The sequence below is a fragment of the Maniola jurtina genome, chromosome 23 (assembly GCF_905333055.1).
Source record: "Maniola jurtina chromosome 23, ilManJurt1.1, whole genome shotgun sequence".
NCBI classification, from domain to species: Eukaryota; Metazoa; Arthropoda; class Insecta; order Lepidoptera; family Nymphalidae; genus Maniola; species Maniola jurtina.
This window is the reverse complement of record NC_060051.1, coordinates 2,377,132-2,395,239: the sequence shown is the minus strand read 5'-3', so window position 1 is coordinate 2,395,239 and position 18,108 is coordinate 2,377,132. Positions and strand designations below refer to the sequence as shown.

The window sequence follows — 18,108 nt, the reverse complement described above, 5'->3', positions numbered from 1 at the left end:
CTTTAACCATTTTGAGGCACCAACTAACATGTTTTCAAAAAACCGGCCAAGTGCGAGTCGATTTCGCGCGCGGAGGGTTCCGTACTCGGTTTGTATTTACCAAATTAACAAAATCAAATTAATATGTCTAATTTTTCCATTTGCGGACAAACACGCAAAAGCCGCGTACGAATAAATTGTGTTTAAACTGGGAACCGAACCCAGGGTCAATCTTGTAGATAATGTGCAGCTGGTAAGCGATAAAACCGATAGGCCACATTACATAAATCCTACAATACCTATCTCATTTCTTCCTGGAAACCTTAGACCCCATCACAGTGTATCAAAAGCATAAATTCTTTGCAATTTCTTCGTTGCGTGATCAAAACGTCTAGTTCTACTTTCTAACACGCGTGAAAGGGCTACACTGCCGTGCAAAAACACTGTACATACATCTTTCAAATTCTCACTTTTTTTTTAAAGAATATTAGCCATGCTAATCATGACTAATACTCCCCTATTATTACTATTATATTTTACACGATACTTTATTACACTTAAATTACACTAGGTAGGTTATCTCGCTTAGGGATAACTCATAACATACCTACCTATAGCTTGTATGCCACTTCGATTTTTCAGTTGCATTTGTACATCGCAGGTCCGTCAAGCTTCATTTTAAAATATTTACGCTTTGAGTAAACTTTTTGAGGTCAAAAAAGGTTACATAAATACAAATAAATCGCCTTTTTCCTGTTGTCTTATTAAAAATAAACGTGTTTATTACAGGAAGTGATAACTTCTGTATTCTATGTTACATTTTAAAAATGTTTTATATAAAATAGTAATATATCAAACGTTTATGGTTTTCCTCAACCAATACAAAACGAAACATATATTGTTTTATTATATTTAGAGGCATCCTTAAAGTATGCACGCATTTTTTTGTAATGAAATGCCTTGTGATCTGTGGGACTTCACTAAATATAAAAATGCTTCATTTTTATCGCAGGTGATATATTTTGTTTTTCATTTTTATATTGCTATTTTATCAATAACTAGCACTAATTGAAACTCCTGAAATCAAAAAAAACATCATGACTAACAAATTGTTGCTTTTAATGAAATTATCCAAACTTATTCACGTGGAAAGTGGAATGATTGTTTTTAATTATTATTTATTATTAATATTATTTCATAATAGATGATGTCCGCGCCTTCTTTCATGCAAATTTAGGTCTAGGTCTTTAAATATATCCATACAAAAAACCCCGTCAATCTGTTACGGCGTGATTTTTAAAGGACAAATTAACAAACATACTTTTGCGTATTTTTTTAATTATTATTATTAGTGGTATATGAAGTAGAGGTTAAACTACTATTTAAGTTAATTTTTTATTTTTTTTAACTTAATCAAAGTTAATCTTGATTTTATCTACACGTTTTATTCAAGTATCCTTTAGTAGCTCTTTTGAAATAGAAATGGAAAGATTTTTTATTCAAATAAACTTTGAATCGTCATTTAAATCTACCACTGCACTGGTTTCAATGCACTTACCTTACAGAGAAGAACCAGCAATCCAATATTATTTAGTAAGTAAAAACTTACCACAGATTTGAAATGCTGCTGTGAATAACAGAATAGGTAACATATTACGGGATTGAGGTGAAGTTAATTTATCTAATAGCAATAAAGTTTATTCTGCGTTCAGTAACTACATTTCATTGGCCTAGATTGTAGCTTGCGTGCCTGAAGTCGTTTCTTCGAAATCGCATAGAAGTAAGGTTTCGATAAATATACCTATGTAAAATATAACTAAGATTATACTGATTGCGTTATTCCGTAACGACAATAATAATTGTTATTTTATGTAATTAATTTGTACGCGTTTAAAGTATGCAGCTAATTTTATCTAAGTACTAGCCGATGCCCGCGACTTCGCCCGCGTGGATTTAGGTTTTTTGAAATCCCGTGGGAACTTTTTGATTTTCCGGGATAAAAAGTAGCATATGTGCTAATCCAGGATATTATCTATCTCCATTCCATATTTCAGCTAAATCCGTCCAGTAGTTTTTGCGTGAAGGAGTAAAAAACATACACACACACACACACACATACAAACTTTCGCCTTTATAATATTAGTGTGATTTGTATTTGATTGCGGTGATAAGGATATTTTATTATCTTTTATCAATTTATAAATAAGGAAAATAACATTGAAATAGAAAAGTGAATATGTTAGAAAAATGATTGCCACAATCCACAAGACTATCAAGGATAAACTTAAACAAGTGTAAATTAAAAATTTATAACACCCCCGACAAGTGAAGGTTACAGTAACTAGAAAAGAGCTGATAACTTTCAAACGGCTGAACCGATTTTCTTGGATTATAGCTAAGAACCGTCTCGATCAAGCTACCTTTCAAACAAAAAAACTAAATTAAAATCGGTTCATTAGTTTAGGAGCTACGATGCCACAGACAGATACACAGACACACATGTCAAACTTATAACACCCCTTTTTTTGGGTCGGGGGTTAAAAAAGGGGCATTCATACGTAAATAAAGTTTACTTAACAGCCTGTGTAGATTATTATTTATTTAAGGATTTCTATTGTGTACCTACATCCTACATCTAGGATCCTACTTATTTATTTACAATTTACTAGGTGATGCCTGGTAGGAAGGTACTTCGATCGCGCGGGACGGGATACAAAGTAACCTAAGTCCGTCTCTGGAATGTCAGCTATCTGTATACTGGGCCGTGAAAAAGCAACAGACGTATAGACAGAATCACTTTTGCAATTACAATATTACTTAGTAGGTACCTTCAATGATTGCTATTATTTTGTCACTAGTTAAATATATAATGCAACTGTTTTATATATTTTAGATTTATATTTGTTTTGTATGTAAAAGTGAATATACTGATCTTTCTCAGATGATTCTTACTTATCCAAAATCTGTAATAATGATAAAAAAAACACAAAAAATGTGAATTTCATAATATTGGCAATTTCTTACAAAATGTTAGCGTTTTGCGTAGGAATCAATGCACAGAATAGACACCACGGTTCGCAAACAGAATAATCAAACATATCAATGCATCTTATTAAATCCTAACGGCGTATCCAACACCGAAACCGCATATCAAATACAAAATATACTTATGCGAGTGGCCGCGATGCGATAAATAATTTTAAGTCCCTATAATTCCGCCTTATCTGACTTACGGCGGGAAAGTAATTTCTTTGCCATGGCAAAATTATAGGAGGCCTCGCGCGAAACTTTACACCCGCGCCTAATGGTGTCTGTACACGATACGAGTGTGATACGCTCTTTATTCGGGCTGTGTCACACATGCTGGCGTTTCATCTGCTTGAGGCATGCTCGTGTGGTGGAAGTGCTGGGATAACTTAACTGGGATAGCTCAACCGGTAAAGGAGTGGACTGAAAACCGAAAGGTCGACGGTTCAAACCCCGCCCGTTGCACTATTGTCGTACCTACTCCTAGCACAAGCCTGACGCTTAGTTGGAGAGGAAAGGGGAATATTAGTCATTTAACATGGCTAATATTCTAATTAAAAAAAAAACTACCCCTTAGGTAGATAAATAACACAATTATTGTGCGGTGTGGCACAACTTACAAAACGATTGTTCTTTCTTTTATTTATTTTAATGATTCAATAGCTTCATAAACGACTGCCGAAAAAATGATTTCAGGGTTTATGTATGTAGGCAGGTGTGTAAATAATTTGAAGTCCCTATAATTCCACCTTATCTGACTTACGACGGGAAAGTAATTTCTTTGCCATGGCAAAATTATAGGAGGCCTCGCGCGAAACTTTACACCCGCGCCTAATGGTTTCTGTACACGATACGAGTGTGATACGCTCTTTATTCGGGCTGTGTCACACATGCTGGCGTTTCATCTGCTTGAGGCATGCTCGTGTGGTGGAAGTGCTGGGATAACTTAACTGGGATAGCTCAACCGGTAAAGGAGTGGACTGAAAACCGAAAGGTCGACGGTTCAAACCCCGCCCGTTGCACTATTGTCGTACCTACTCCTAGCACAAGCCTGACGCTTAGTTGGAGAGGAAAGGGGAATATTATAATATTCTAATAAAAAAAAAAAAACTACCCCTTAGGTAGATAAATAACACAATTATTGTGCGGTGTGGCACAACTTACAAAACGTTTTTTCTTTCTTTCCCTTATTTTAATGATTCAATAGCTTTTTTAACGATTGCCGAAAAAGTGTTTTCAGGGTTCATGTATGTAGGCATGTCTGTAAATAATTTGAAGTTCCTTTAATTCCACCTTATTTGACTTACGATGGGAAAGTAATGTCTTTGCCATGGCAAAATCATAGGAGGCCTCGCGCGATACTTTACACCCGCGCCTAATGGTGTCTGTACACGGAGACGCCATAGACGATATGAGTGTGATACGCTCTTTATGATTTTTTTAATTACAACAATTTACCTGTTGCTATTAAAATGCAACATCCTTAACAAGGCTCTCTCCGTCAATCGTTTCATACAAACGTAGTTCCAAATTCATTTGAATAGTAAGCAACCAAAGTCCATGAAATTTTGCAGACATATTCTAGAAACTAATATCTGTGTCTGTGGTGTTTTAGATATTTCTAAAAATATGTAGTTTTAAAATTACAAGGGCTCAAAGATTTATGTGAATTTTTAAGACCGCGTAACTTTGAAACCGAATATTTTAACAGAAATCTGGAAAACCACAGACATAAATATTAGTTTTTAGAATATGTCTGCAAAATTTCATGGACTTTGGTTGCTTAGTATTCAAATGAATTTGGAACTACGTTTGTATGAAACGAGTGGCGGAGAGAGCCCTCTTAACGACAATTAGCTCTTTATGATTCAATCGCTTTTTAGCCCAACCTTTTTTTTGAGTTTTAGCATAAAAATATTACCTATCAAATATTATTATTTCTTCGATTAAGGGAATTCATTTAGGTATATAAACATTTAGGTAGATATATAAAAAATTAATATAGGTGCTTAACTCGGCTTTTCTTCACGCAATGGCGACTTCATTGGGATAGAGCTGAGCAGAGCATTCCTAAGGATGCTTTGTCTGGTAAAAATATGCCTAATATCCTTAAAAAAACCCCCGGAAATATTAATTTCAGTAAGTACATACCTGTATTATGTAAATTGTTGAACTCTTCATTTTCTATACCTAGTCAGTTAAGTAATAGGTAATTCTTAATAACACACTGAAGCTGTAAGAATATCAAAATTGATGTTATAACACCAATTCAAAAGTAGGTACCTAGTTGTAAAAGTCTAAATAAAATTAAAAAAAATTAAATTTGGCAGTTGACTAGGTACCTACGATAACTGGAACAAACGGTCTAATATATCAATATCAGTGCATATCGATAGCAATATCAGTGGATATAGGCTCTAAAAAATCCCAAGGGAACTCTTTGATTTTCCCGGAAAATTATATCCTATATCTGTATACAGGATGCAAGCTAACTCTGCACCAAATAGATAATGACCTTGACTCGTCTACACGGATTTGGGTTTCCTTAAAGTCTCGAGGAAACTCTAATTTTCCGGGACAAAAAGTAGCCAATAACTATCCCGGGATACAAGTTATCCTTGTACCAAATGTCATTAGGTACAATTGGTAAAATTGACCCTTAAAAGCTAACAAACAGACACACTTTCGCGTTTATAATATAAGTCTGTATTGGTTTCGATTCCGTTGACGCGTCTTGACAGACAGACAGACAGACAGACGGACAACGAAGTGATTCTATAAGGATTCCTTTTTTGACGTGACAACGTCTTATAATTCGATAGAGCCGGCTGCACGCACGAAAAAACATGACTCATGCGGCGTTACCTCGCTCTGAGGCGTTCCATGTAAGGCTTGAAGTGCAAGCGAGAGCGCGGAACGAACGACAAAGAAGCACAATCGGCCTTTGTTGTCACGTTCAACTATCGTCAGTAAACCGACTTTACAGACAACCAATTTTTTTCTGATCATCAAGGTCAAGAAAATCATCTGACATTGTTTCAACAGATCTTCATGCACAAAAACGCAATGCAAATGCACGCAAGAGAGCTCCAACGCGGTTTAGGGGGTGAAGTCAAACCACACCAGTGCCAGCAGTGCCTCAAGTCCTTCAGCTCCAACCATCAGCTGGTCCAGCATATCCGAGTCCACACTGGAGAAAAACCCTACAAATGCTCGTACTGCGACCGGCGGTTCAAGCAGCTCAGCCATGTACAGCAACACACGAGGCTACATACAGGTCAGTTTAATTCAATATTCCTTATTTACAAAATATGTGGGTGTGTATGATATAAGATGTTACAATTTTTACAGTATCACCACAAATAACCATTTTATGGTATTCAAAAATCAAATAAGCCTAAAACAACGTACATTAATAAGTAGGTATATAGTCAAAAAAAGTCTAGAAACAATTCTGAAGAGAGGCAATAATTTGAAAGTTTATTAGTGTTTGGTGTCCTTTCGGCTTCCGTTTTTCCTGCTAGCTATAATAATGATGAATGAAATACCTTCAAAAGAAGATTTAATAGGGACCTTCTGGGCAGGTGAGCTACACCTTAGGCTGCATCATCTCCAGTTTGGTGTCCTCCAGTCAAGCACAAGCCTATGTATATCTATAGTTATTTAACCCCGACCCAAAAAGAGTGTTATAAGTTTGACGTGTGTATCTGTGTATCTGTCTGTGGCATCGTAGCTCTTAAACTAATGAACCGATTTTAATTTAGTTTTTTTTTTGTTTGAAAAGTGGCTTGATCGAGACTGTTCTTAGCTATCCGAGAAAATCGGTTCAGCCGTTTGAAAGTTATCAGCTCTTTTCTAATTACTGTAACCTTCACTTGTCGAGGGTGTTATAAATTTTTAATTTACACTTGTAATTTATTAAAAAATGGTTTTGTACTTCATCTTTTCCACTTCTCCTAAATCATGGCTCGCTCTCTCGCTATGGCGATGCCACAACAGGGAGCCTTAAGAACTTAGAATCACTTATTCAACCATGGCATAACCATGGTTGAATAGGTGATTCTAAGTTTTTCGAACTAGGTAGGTATGTGTCCTGCCCATTACCACTTCAGCATGCAACCCGTTGAGCTAATTCGGTTACTCTGGTTCTCCTTCGCATCATATGGCATATTATTGTAATTGAACACTTGAAAAGAGCAACCGCCGAGTTTCTTGCTGGTCCTTCTCGGTAAGAACGGCATTCCGAACCAGTGGTAGATTATTTTGACGAATCAAAAGCACTAGTAAAAGTTTAATTGAATAAAAATGTTTTGATTTTTAATTTGAATCACTGCCTAGGTAACTTTAAGTAATCCAAATTAATATCTTTATTTATAAAGCAATCTCAGGTCAAAGTAATGACGAACTTTACTTAACAGAATTTTACGCTTATTCTTAAAATGACTCGTAAAATATGTTTTCCACATACCACTAAACTTCGTTTACAGCAGTAACTATCGTAAAAACTTACAACAGGTAGGTAGGTAATAAAGCGCTTACATTATTAAACTTTTACTTAGGTAGGTACTACCTAGGAAAATAGGTCTAAGAATATTTTACAGAAAGATTGAATTTGACAATGAATTTTTTCAATTTAGAAACTTTTGAAGTTTGTATCCTTCCTTATTGTAATTATAGATTTTGACATTTAATAAATCTATTCACTATCTCCTTGTTCTATAAATTATTTATTGTTTACACTATTTCAAGTAGTTCAATACAGTTAACCGAAATCTACTTTAATTTTTAATTTTGTATGTTAAAGACAACATAAATGTGTTTGTATGCCAACTTGGATTTGTACAGCTGGACCAATAATTTATTATGTATTTACACCTGTATGTATGAATGAGCTTGAAATTAGGTCAATAAACTTAAAAATCATCATAATTTCAACCAATTTATAGCCCACTATTCTTTAGGCAGGCTTCAGGATTAAAAGGGTTTGGCTAAGCCTCGATAGCTCAACGGTTGAGGAGCGGACTGAATTCCGCAAGGTCGGCGGTTCAAACCCCACCTGTTTTATTGTCTATTGTCGAACCCACTCATGGCATAAGCTTTACGTTTAATTCGAGGGAAAAGGGGAGTATTAGTCATGATTAGCATGGCTAATATTCTTCAAAAAAAAAAAAAGTATACCTTACTTTGCTAGTAAAGTATACCTTTGCTTTTCTTGGTCCATCCTGCCTGCAAGGTACCTTGCCTAATAATACCTACGAGAGAGTACGATAGAGCACCTAAGAGAATAGAGTAAGAGAGAAGAGAGTAGGGACTTTTAAAAAACCTACATCCAAGTGGATGAAGTCGCGAACAGCATCTATTTGGTACAGAAATTTATTTAAGTTCCTACCCATTTATCTAACAGTCAGTGATGTAGTATAAAGTAGGTAGGTATATAAGTATTTTTGCGCGCGAAATAGCCCGCGATGCAATCTGTTTTATAATGGCCGCCGAGTTTAAATTTGGAATTCTGGAAGACACATCCCGTATGCCGTGATGTATGCGCTCGCGTTTTATTAAATTTGTTTATTTGCACTGCAATAGCTGTAGAATGCGTTTTAACTTGCATTTGTAAATACATTGCGTTCTAGAACTGATTATTTATTTATCGTGATATTGCTCGGATAAACAACATTATTGATGTGGAACAAATGATCAAAGTTCCATCATTATTCAAAGTGTCAAAACTCAAAGTATAGAGGTAGTTGTATGCGTTTAATTAAACTGCCATACCTCTTCCAAGTTAGCCTGCTTCCATCTTAGACTGCACCACCACTTACCACCAGGTGAGATCGCAGTCAAGGGCTCGTTTTTCATCGATGCAGTATTTAAAAAAACCAAAATTTTAAGACCCAAGATTTGTAGGTCCTAAAAATTTGGTCATTCATCAATAATTTACAACTTCGAACAAGCAACGTTTCACAAGCGATTAGCTCGATATTATAGATACGTTATAACTGGGCGTACCACAAACAAAGGCTCCAACTCGTTTTATAAATGGTATTAATGCAAAAAACAACGTCCCACAATTGAAATGCCGCATTTAAAATACCTATAGCCGCTCGCATGCAACGACCACCACTTATTCTGCCATATACGAGACCGCTGCAAAAACAAATCCGCTAGAGCAACTTTTATAATTAAAACTACGTTCGTTCCATTGGCCGGAGTTTCCGCGGAAAAAATCACGCTGGCCGTATACGTGAAAAGCGGGAAAAAAATTGTCCAATCGTTGCCTCTGGCCGAGCGGCCGACCAATCGCAGAGCTCGATTACGCAACGTACATTCTACGTGGCTTAGAAAAAAATTCACGTGTTTTTCCATTTCTGAACTAGCCAATGGGCGAGCTGTTGGTTGATTCGTATGCGCATTATAATTGGATTAGTATATTTTTTTTTGTGTGTCGAACTTTTTCTGTTTTGTATAGGTAAATATTTTGTAAGGCCGCATTTTTTTGTTTACAAACTTGAATGGGTTATTAAATTGTTATGGATGGAGTATTTATATGTTGAGCGTTTTTATGTCTATTGTTTCATTTTTGTATGCGATTTGTTAAGAAGTTTTGCAGATAATTTTTAACTTGAGCTAAGTTAATTTAAATTTAGATTTTTTTTGTTGAAAGGGTTTTGTGTTACTAACTACTCATTATTATAAATGAAAAAGAGTGTTTGTTTGTTGGTTTGTTAATTTGTTGTCTTCTGAGCAACAGTGATTTTTTTGCAAGGGTATAGTTAAAAATCTGTAGAGTGACATAGGCTACTTTTTATCCCGGAAATTCAAGGTCCCACGGGATTCGTAGAAACCTAAATCCATGCGGATCCAGTCTCGGGAATCATCTAGGCTAGTACCTACCTATAGGTATAAAAATTGTTTGATTTAATATTTTATGTGCAAAGTTTTGGTACAGAGAAAGTAACTTTGCTTCATGACTTTGCAAAATATTTATAATGCTTAGTAATTAATACCTATACTTAGTAATTTTATGTCAACGCTTATTAGGTTTATGTTGTGAAATAGAAACCATTAAACCTTCATTTATGTGCAATAAAAGGTCGTATAATTTAATAAACTAATATGTCCTTATGTTGCATTAAATCGCCTTTTTATGTCTTCATCAAGTAGGAAAGTGAAATTTTTGAAAAATGTTTTCTTGGTGCGGGTTTTTTGTTTTCAAAGAGAAAATCTTCTTATGCAATTTTAATCTTCTGCTATTTGAGCTATAACCCATAACCCATCATAATTAACCCATCGCCAGTCCACTACTGAGTACAGGTCTCTGCTCGGGTTTAGGACATAGGTATAGGGAACCCGGGACCTCCAACTAATAAGACCGCAGCGCTAACCACTGCGCCACAGGTTGGCAAACCATCAAGCCAATCCGTTGCTCCATTGCGACGTGATTAACGGACAAACCAATAAACCAACAAACAAACACACATTCGTACTTATAATATTATTGGGTACCTCCTAGCTGGAAATCCCGTGCGAACTCTTTGATTTTGAAAAAGTAGTCTATGTGCTAATCCAGGATATTATCTAACTCCATTCCTTTCAGCCAAATCCGTCTAGTAGGTTTTGCGTGAAGGAGTAACAAACATACACACACACATACACACAAACTTTCGCCTTTATAATATAGTGTGATAGTGTGATTGATGTCATTCAGTCAGTAAATTCTTTAATTGTAGTTATAGATTTTGTAATAGAATAACGTCGTCAAGTTCCCACGCATTTTTTCCAACAATCCTCGGTAACGGTTGGCACTAGTGGACGGGTATAGTAATTAAATATTTATTCACCGAGTGCGGTGATTGTCGGCCGGTAGGTGTAATGAGTTTTTTAATTGCACTAATCACTATGCAGTGTCCACACGTGACGGGCGGGTTGAAGTGTGACTTTGTGAGTTAAATAGTGTGTGAAATTGACTTTATGTCAGCGTGCATTGAAATGGACACAATAAAGTACGCTGGAAAAGGTAGGACATACATAATGACAGTTATTTTTTGCCGATTCCAAGCGCCCCATCTCACAGTCTAGCTAAATTTACCTCAGCTTAATAAATTTCTGCAATCGTTAATGTCTTCTCATAGGGGAAGATTTTGATCTATTATAAGCATCGGTCAGGTAAAGCAAGTATAATTTAAATATTTATATCGAATTATTTGAATGCCCTCCCAAAACCTACGCAAGAAACACAGGTTCTTAGAATGATAAGGGATAAGGCCATAATCCATTACGCTGGCTTAGTGCGAAATGGTAGACTTCACACACCTTTGAAAACATGGAGAACTCTCAGGTATGCAGGTTTCCTCACGATGTTTTCCTTCACCGTTAAAGCAAGTGATGTTTAATTGCTTAAAACGCACATAACTGAAAAGTTAGTGGTGCGTGCCCGGGATCGAACCCCCGACCTCCGATCAGTAGGCGGACGTTCTAACCACTAGGCTATCACAGCTTCGCATCAAATATTGATGGTGAATTAATGTTAATTACTAATGCGTTCTGATAACCAGTTACGTTTTTCAACGAAGACTCCACTGGTATAAAACCCCGTAATTTTCTTTTCATTAGAAGGAAAATGGAAGTTTATGTTAGTCTACATAATTGTCGATAATTTGTACTACAATACTTATGTGAATGTAGATAATGAATCGTTTTTTAAATACAAAATTACTTACAATTCCATTCTAAATTAATACTCTAATTATTTAATTTTATCAATTTGTATCACACTAATATTATTAAGCCGAAAGTTTGTATGTGTGTGTGTGTGTGTGTGTGTGTGTGTGTGTGTGTGTGTGTATGTTTGTTACATCTTCACGCAAAAACTACCAGACGGATTTGGCTGTTTGGAATGGAGATAGATAATATCCTAGATTAGCACATAGGCTACTTTTTATCCCGGAAAATCAAAGCATTTCTACGGGATTTCGGAAAACCTAAATCCACGCGGGCGAAGCCGCGGGCATCGGCTAGTTGATGAAATGTTTTAAAGTAAAAAACAAGTAAAAACCAACATTGAAGTTATTGTAAATAAAAATTTAAATAGATAAACTTCTTTAGATCTATACCCTAATATTATAAATGCAAAAGTGTGCCTGTCTGTCTGTCTACTAGCTTTTCATGGCCCTATATCCCGGGGAAAGACATAGGCTACTTTTTATCCCGGAAAATCATGACGGATGACGGTTACAAGAAATAGCTTGCATCTCTAGACGGATATAGGGTACTTACATTATATCCCGGGAAATCAGTGTTCCACCGGAGTTTTTAAAAATCGGACGAATAAGTTATAAAATGCATATTCTAAAGGAATAAACAAAATTATTTGTAAGGTATTTAAAAGCTTTCTCGCATTCCAACAAAAGATGCGAATGAAAAACTCAAATAGATGGTCGGCACTTTCTCAACGATTTCTTGAGTTTTGCATGACAATGGCCCAGTGGGGAAAAACATTGGACGGCTCGGTAAATATATTGGATTGTTTAGAGAAGAAAAACAACAATGTATATTATTTAGGCTATAATTTCCCCCTATGTAATTTACATGTAATAATTAACGATACCGTGCATAAGCGATGATAGTCTAGTGATTAGGACTTCCTTTCGTAAGGTCGGAGGTTCGATTCCGAGCACGCACCTAACTTTTCGGAGTTGTGTCCGTTTTAAAACTTGCTTCAACAGTGAAGGAAAACACCGAGGAAACACACATGGCTAAGAGTTTTCAATAATCTTCTCAAAGGTGTGTGAAGTCTGCCAATCCGCACTGGACCAGAGTGATGGACTATGGCCTATACTCTTCTTATTCTGAGAGGAGATCGGTCCTCAGTACGGGACCGGTGACGGGTTGTAGACGATGGGGTTGAATGAATGGGGTTCTACATCTATATTTTTTTTATTTTTTTGTTTTTATAGTGTAGGTAAAAAACACTATCATAAAAATGAATGGGTTATTTAAAAAAATCTTGAATCTACGTGGACAAAATTGCGAGGATAAACTAGTCTACAGACAGTGTAAAAGGACAATTTCTCCTTGACGGGTCAAGATAAAAAAACTCAGGTGAACCGGCAAGTTTCTTTGAGATCTTACGCTTGGAGGCGCGAAAACTCGATATTAACGAAGACGGGTAACGGTGGGGAGTGGCAAGCGCGAGTCTGGAAAATGTATTTTGGGTTTTCTCTTTTCCTCTTCTTTTTGTTAATTTTTGAAGTGAACACTTCTATAAGTGCGTTGGGCGATTATGGGATGGTAAAAACGACATGTCACTTAGATAGATATATAAAACCTTTATTGCACACAAAACATGAAAAGGAACATAACACAAAAGGAAGAAACTGAAAAAACAACTGTATCAAAGGCGGCCTTAGGCGGTGCTTAGATTCTAAGTAATAAGGCCGCCTTTGCATAGAGCCTTAGAGCAATCATCACCATTTGGTGAATTTGGTCACTTACATGAAATAATCGATATAGAAGCCATTTTTTTATCAAAGCGATTGTTCAGTTTGATTTATGATTTTTACTAGGACCTAAGGGTATCAATCGTATTATCGTCAGCCAATAGGTAGATGTGTGCAAGGTCGACATTCTAGCACCTGAAGACCCCTTCGTCTAGCGGTTTTTCGAACTATGTGCCGTGCCCATATCTATTGCATGCAATAGATATGGCGAGAAACAAAAACTTCTTTGACAAAATTCCTCAAAAAATTATAATCACGGTTTTTACGTCATCGCTAGGGAACCCTAAAAGCGTGAAGCAGCGAACAAAGACTCGCTGTCCGAGTGGAAAGTATTTCACTAATTTTCAGAGTTTCATCCCTTTTGAGAGTGTTGGGAAGTTTTTTATTAACATTTTCTGATATCACTTTTGATTCTTTTGCCGAGGTGGATTTTATAAAGGAAATTTTTATTCTAACGTTGAAAAGCCAACCTTTGTCTACTTTTATAATGATATCCTATTATAGTGGGTACTTTTTACCCGTCGACAAGGAGGGTTTATATTTGACCTGTATTTATGTATGTAGGCTAGATGATGCCCGCGACTTCGTCCGCGTGTCTTAAGTTTTTAAACATCCCGTGAGGAAAAATCCATACTTCCATAAATGTTATAAATGCGAAAGTGTGTCTGTCTGTCTGTCTGCTAGCTTTTCACGGCTCAACAGTTTGACCGACCTTGATGAAGTTTGGTACAGAGTTAGCTTACATCCCGGGGACGGACATAGGCTACTTTTTATCCCGGAAGATCAAAATGTTCCTACGGGATTCTTAAAGGCTCATCCGTTTATCCTATTTCTATGGCTACAGAGGTAGTTTGCGCCCGGGAAATTGACATAGGCAACTTTTCATTCCGGAAAATCAAAGAGAAACTCTTTGATTTTCACACACAACACGGGATTTTTGAAAAATCTACCTATATCCACGCGAAAGTCGTGAACATCAGCCAGTATACTATACACTAGCGACCCGCCCCGGCTTCGCACGGTGGACACTACCACGAAAAATCCTATCTATTTTCCGGGATAAAATATAGCCTATACGGATTCGGAAGAATCCCTCTAAGTAATGGTAAAAGAAATTTTGAAATCGGTCCAGTAGTTTTTGAGCCTATTTAATACAAACATACAAAAATACAAAAATACAAAGGTTTCCTCTTTATAATATTAGTATAGATTACGCGATAAAAAAAATTGTAGGTAGACTATGTACCTAGGTAGATTATAAAACGTGGAACTTTTAGATAAGTGGGTAGGTACGCCAAATTGCTGTAATATTTACACAGTCATTGGAAACTTCGCTGCGCATTTAGGGGTGTAGTGTCAACTATCAATTATATAGGGGTTGATCTCCAGTGCGGGGGAGATCAATACAATCATTGCGCTGTGATGATGTTGCCTCGCGCCTCTTATAACTTTACACTCTATACTTACAACGTAAAGTTCATTTTCCCGTGTAGATGCGTTGTAACTATATACGTTTACATATACGTAGGTTTGGAAGTATGTATGTGTGGGTACTTGTGGAGATTCGTGAATAGTGAGTAATATATCTCTTTTATGTTAAACTATAGTTGGTAGCTATTGTTTTCATGGAAATTTGGTTTTCATACAATTAAACGTGAATAAAGGATGGCAAAGGTATTAAATAACCTAGGTAAGTACCTCGACTTGCCTCGTAAATATGATATCATATAGTCAAAAGCCCTAACTCAAAAACTGACTGACTGATTCATCAATGCCCAGCTCAATTCCAGAAAGCTGAAATTTTGGACAGAGGTTCCCTTCCGTTTATCCTTAATCTAGACAAGGTAATGCTGGATCTTTCGAAATTCCCACGGGATAAAGAGGATTTTCATTTTAGCCGCGACAGCCTAGAGGTTTTAAGACCTCGGCGTCCTTGTTGAGGGGTCCGGGATTTGATCCCACAAAGGTATGTTAAGTCTACCAATCCGCACTTGCCCAGCGCAGTAGACTGAAGTAGAAGGGTACAGTAGAAGGCCAAACCCTAGTGTAAGTGATTCTCGATCGTCGATAAGTGCTTCCCTGACCACTATTTCTTTGTTTTGTCTTTATTGGTACAACTTTCTGATACAAATAAATAAATAAAATAAAAGTATGAATTGTTTAGCATTTTTTTTGCACTTTAGTGAAAATGATTATCGTAATAAAATTAATATGAAAGTACGCGTCGCCATCTTGTTAGCCCAGTGGCGCACACCACCAATTTAATGGACAAAAATGTTCATATAACTCGCAGTCATATTCCACGGTACGCTGCGCGCGGAAACTCTTGTAATATTTCACAAAATATTAAAATGAAGATAGAAATCCCCTCGCAAAATATTCTGTGTGTGGGAACCGCATTTTGCGGCCACCGGCTAATGCATTTCCTTTAAATTAAACTAAGCTATATCGAATTGCAGAATAAATGATAATGGCGTCCACGGTCTATGTTCGATTTTGTTGTAGGCTAATTAGATCGGATTTAGTGTGAGCTGGATGTTATTAATTTATTTTAATGTTAAACGCTGGGTATCAAATTCACAAAGGCAGCTGTTTTATCGTGAATACCTATAGATAGGTGTTGGTATTTTGTGTTCGTTTTACTAATTTCAGTTGATTACATTGTTTAGAAGTAGGTACATAACAGTTTTGAAAATTAATTTCCGTTTATTAAATGACAGATGCTTGAAATTAGTAGTCAACAAAATTATTATTGATATTATAAGCAAATAAAATGCATAATTTAAACACATTGTTCTAAATTTAAGTTTCGATAGTTTATTTACCTAATTGGAATAAGTGAAACTTATCAGAAAAAAAACATTAATAATAATTTAATAGTTATATTTACCACACATTGCAAAAATGGTCCAACTATAGGTACATCTATTTAAGAGCGTTCAGCTCGAATATCTAATGAAGCCTGCATGGACAACATCAAGTGACGTTTAGTAAGTGATATCTCATCAGCCGAGGATATGTTGTAGAAATCAATCAATCGTGTCAAGAAACTGTAACTGTAGCAGGATCCTGGAAGGGGTATGGCAGTTTTTAGTAAACACGATCGTAACCTCCCACCAGACCAGACCAACTTAAAACTAAAATAGATTTTCATAGAGAAAAATCTTTATTTTAATGTTGAATTTAATGAGGTACTGACTAATCGATACAAATGTTATAAATGCGAAATTGTGTCTGCCTCTCTCTCTGTTAAGTTTTTACCGTTTAACCGATTTAACCGACCGAGGGCTATAGACTACTTTTTATCGCGAAAAATTAAAGGGTTTCCACCGAATTTTCTAAAACTTAAATCCATGCTGACGAAGTCGTGGGCATAATCTAGTATGAAATATTGTAAGTAAGCAGTAAAAATACATCAGTGTCGGCCATATTTTTCCCCATTTACCTAACATCATGTTAATCTCTCCAAGTCTCAAGAATGAGGGGATGATGAATCTGGACCCGCCGGGAATTGTGGTAACTTGAGCACGTAATCCATCTTATCATTTACGAAAAATTTTTAATGGAAATTTTTGTCCGGGAGAAAAGAAAGCCGGCCCACTGGGGATTGTAGGCAGTGCTGTTTTAATTATGTGCTTTGAGAAAATTGTTATGGTTACATGGGTAGGTATATTAAATTTTTATTTATTTGTAGGTAAGCACATATTAAACGAAATATTGTTATTTATGATCATATTAATCCTTAAATCTTCTATTTATAAATACAGAATATCCTAATCCTAAAAATATTATAATTATATGTAAAACTTTGGTTTTCGGAAATAAAAAAAAAGAATACCCGGCTGGCGGCTGAGTTTGTTGTGGGCTCTTTTAAGACTTGGGCGCGTTTGGAACCCTCGTAGCTTGAATTTTAAGTTACGTAATTAATTATCACCACTATATCGTACAAATTTAACAATTTCGACCATCTAAAGGAGTATAATTGTACCTGATTAAATGATTTTGACTTTGACTTTGGATGTTTGTTACTTCTTCACCTCACAATGACTGAACTGATTTGGCTGTGGAGATACATCTATCCTTATAAGCTACTTTTATCCCGGTTAAAAAGTATAGCCTATAAACATACTCGTAGCCTATTAGTTGAAATCAAAGGGTTCCCGCGGGATACTAAAAAAAATCCACGCGGACAAAGACGCGGACTTACACTGTTATAAAATAAAACATTGAAATAGGTATAGGTAGACAAATTTAAACTGTAAAATAAGTTCGCATTGGTTTTTCGACTGTAAAAGTTGGGGGAAGGGAAAATTTTCAACTGTAGCAGAGTTGAACGCATTCCCACGTGTATAATACCTACGTACTGACTGACAAAAAGTAAGTTGGAATCCCCATGTTTTTATGTAACTTTTTAATTTAAATTTGATTTAAAATTTCATAATATCGCTTACAACTTTTTACCTAGCTGTCGACTACGGGATAGATATTAAGGCCTTAACACACGGGAAAAAAACCAGCAACCAAAGCAACTATAAAGACTATGTTATAAACGACCCATATTAGGTTTATTTTGTTGGTCGGTGTGTCCTTCAATCACGACGCAACG

At 36.1% G+C, this 18,108-nt stretch overlaps 1 protein-coding gene across 9 annotated transcripts in view; it reads left to right on the top strand.

Annotated features, from left to right (window-relative positions):
- The window catches only part of LOC123877456 (zinc finger protein 135-like), a 168,979-nt gene that overhangs the window by 109,628 nt on the left and 41,243 nt on the right, over positions 1-18,108 (top strand). For all 9 annotated transcript variants that reach the window (XM_045924253.1, XM_045924260.1, XM_045924252.1 and 6 more), the window contains one exon: positions 6,052-6,283. In XM_045924253.1, the coding sequence (XP_045780209.1) occupies positions 6,052-6,283 (232 nt within the window). The remainder of the gene's footprint in view (positions 1-6,051; positions 6,284-18,108) is intronic.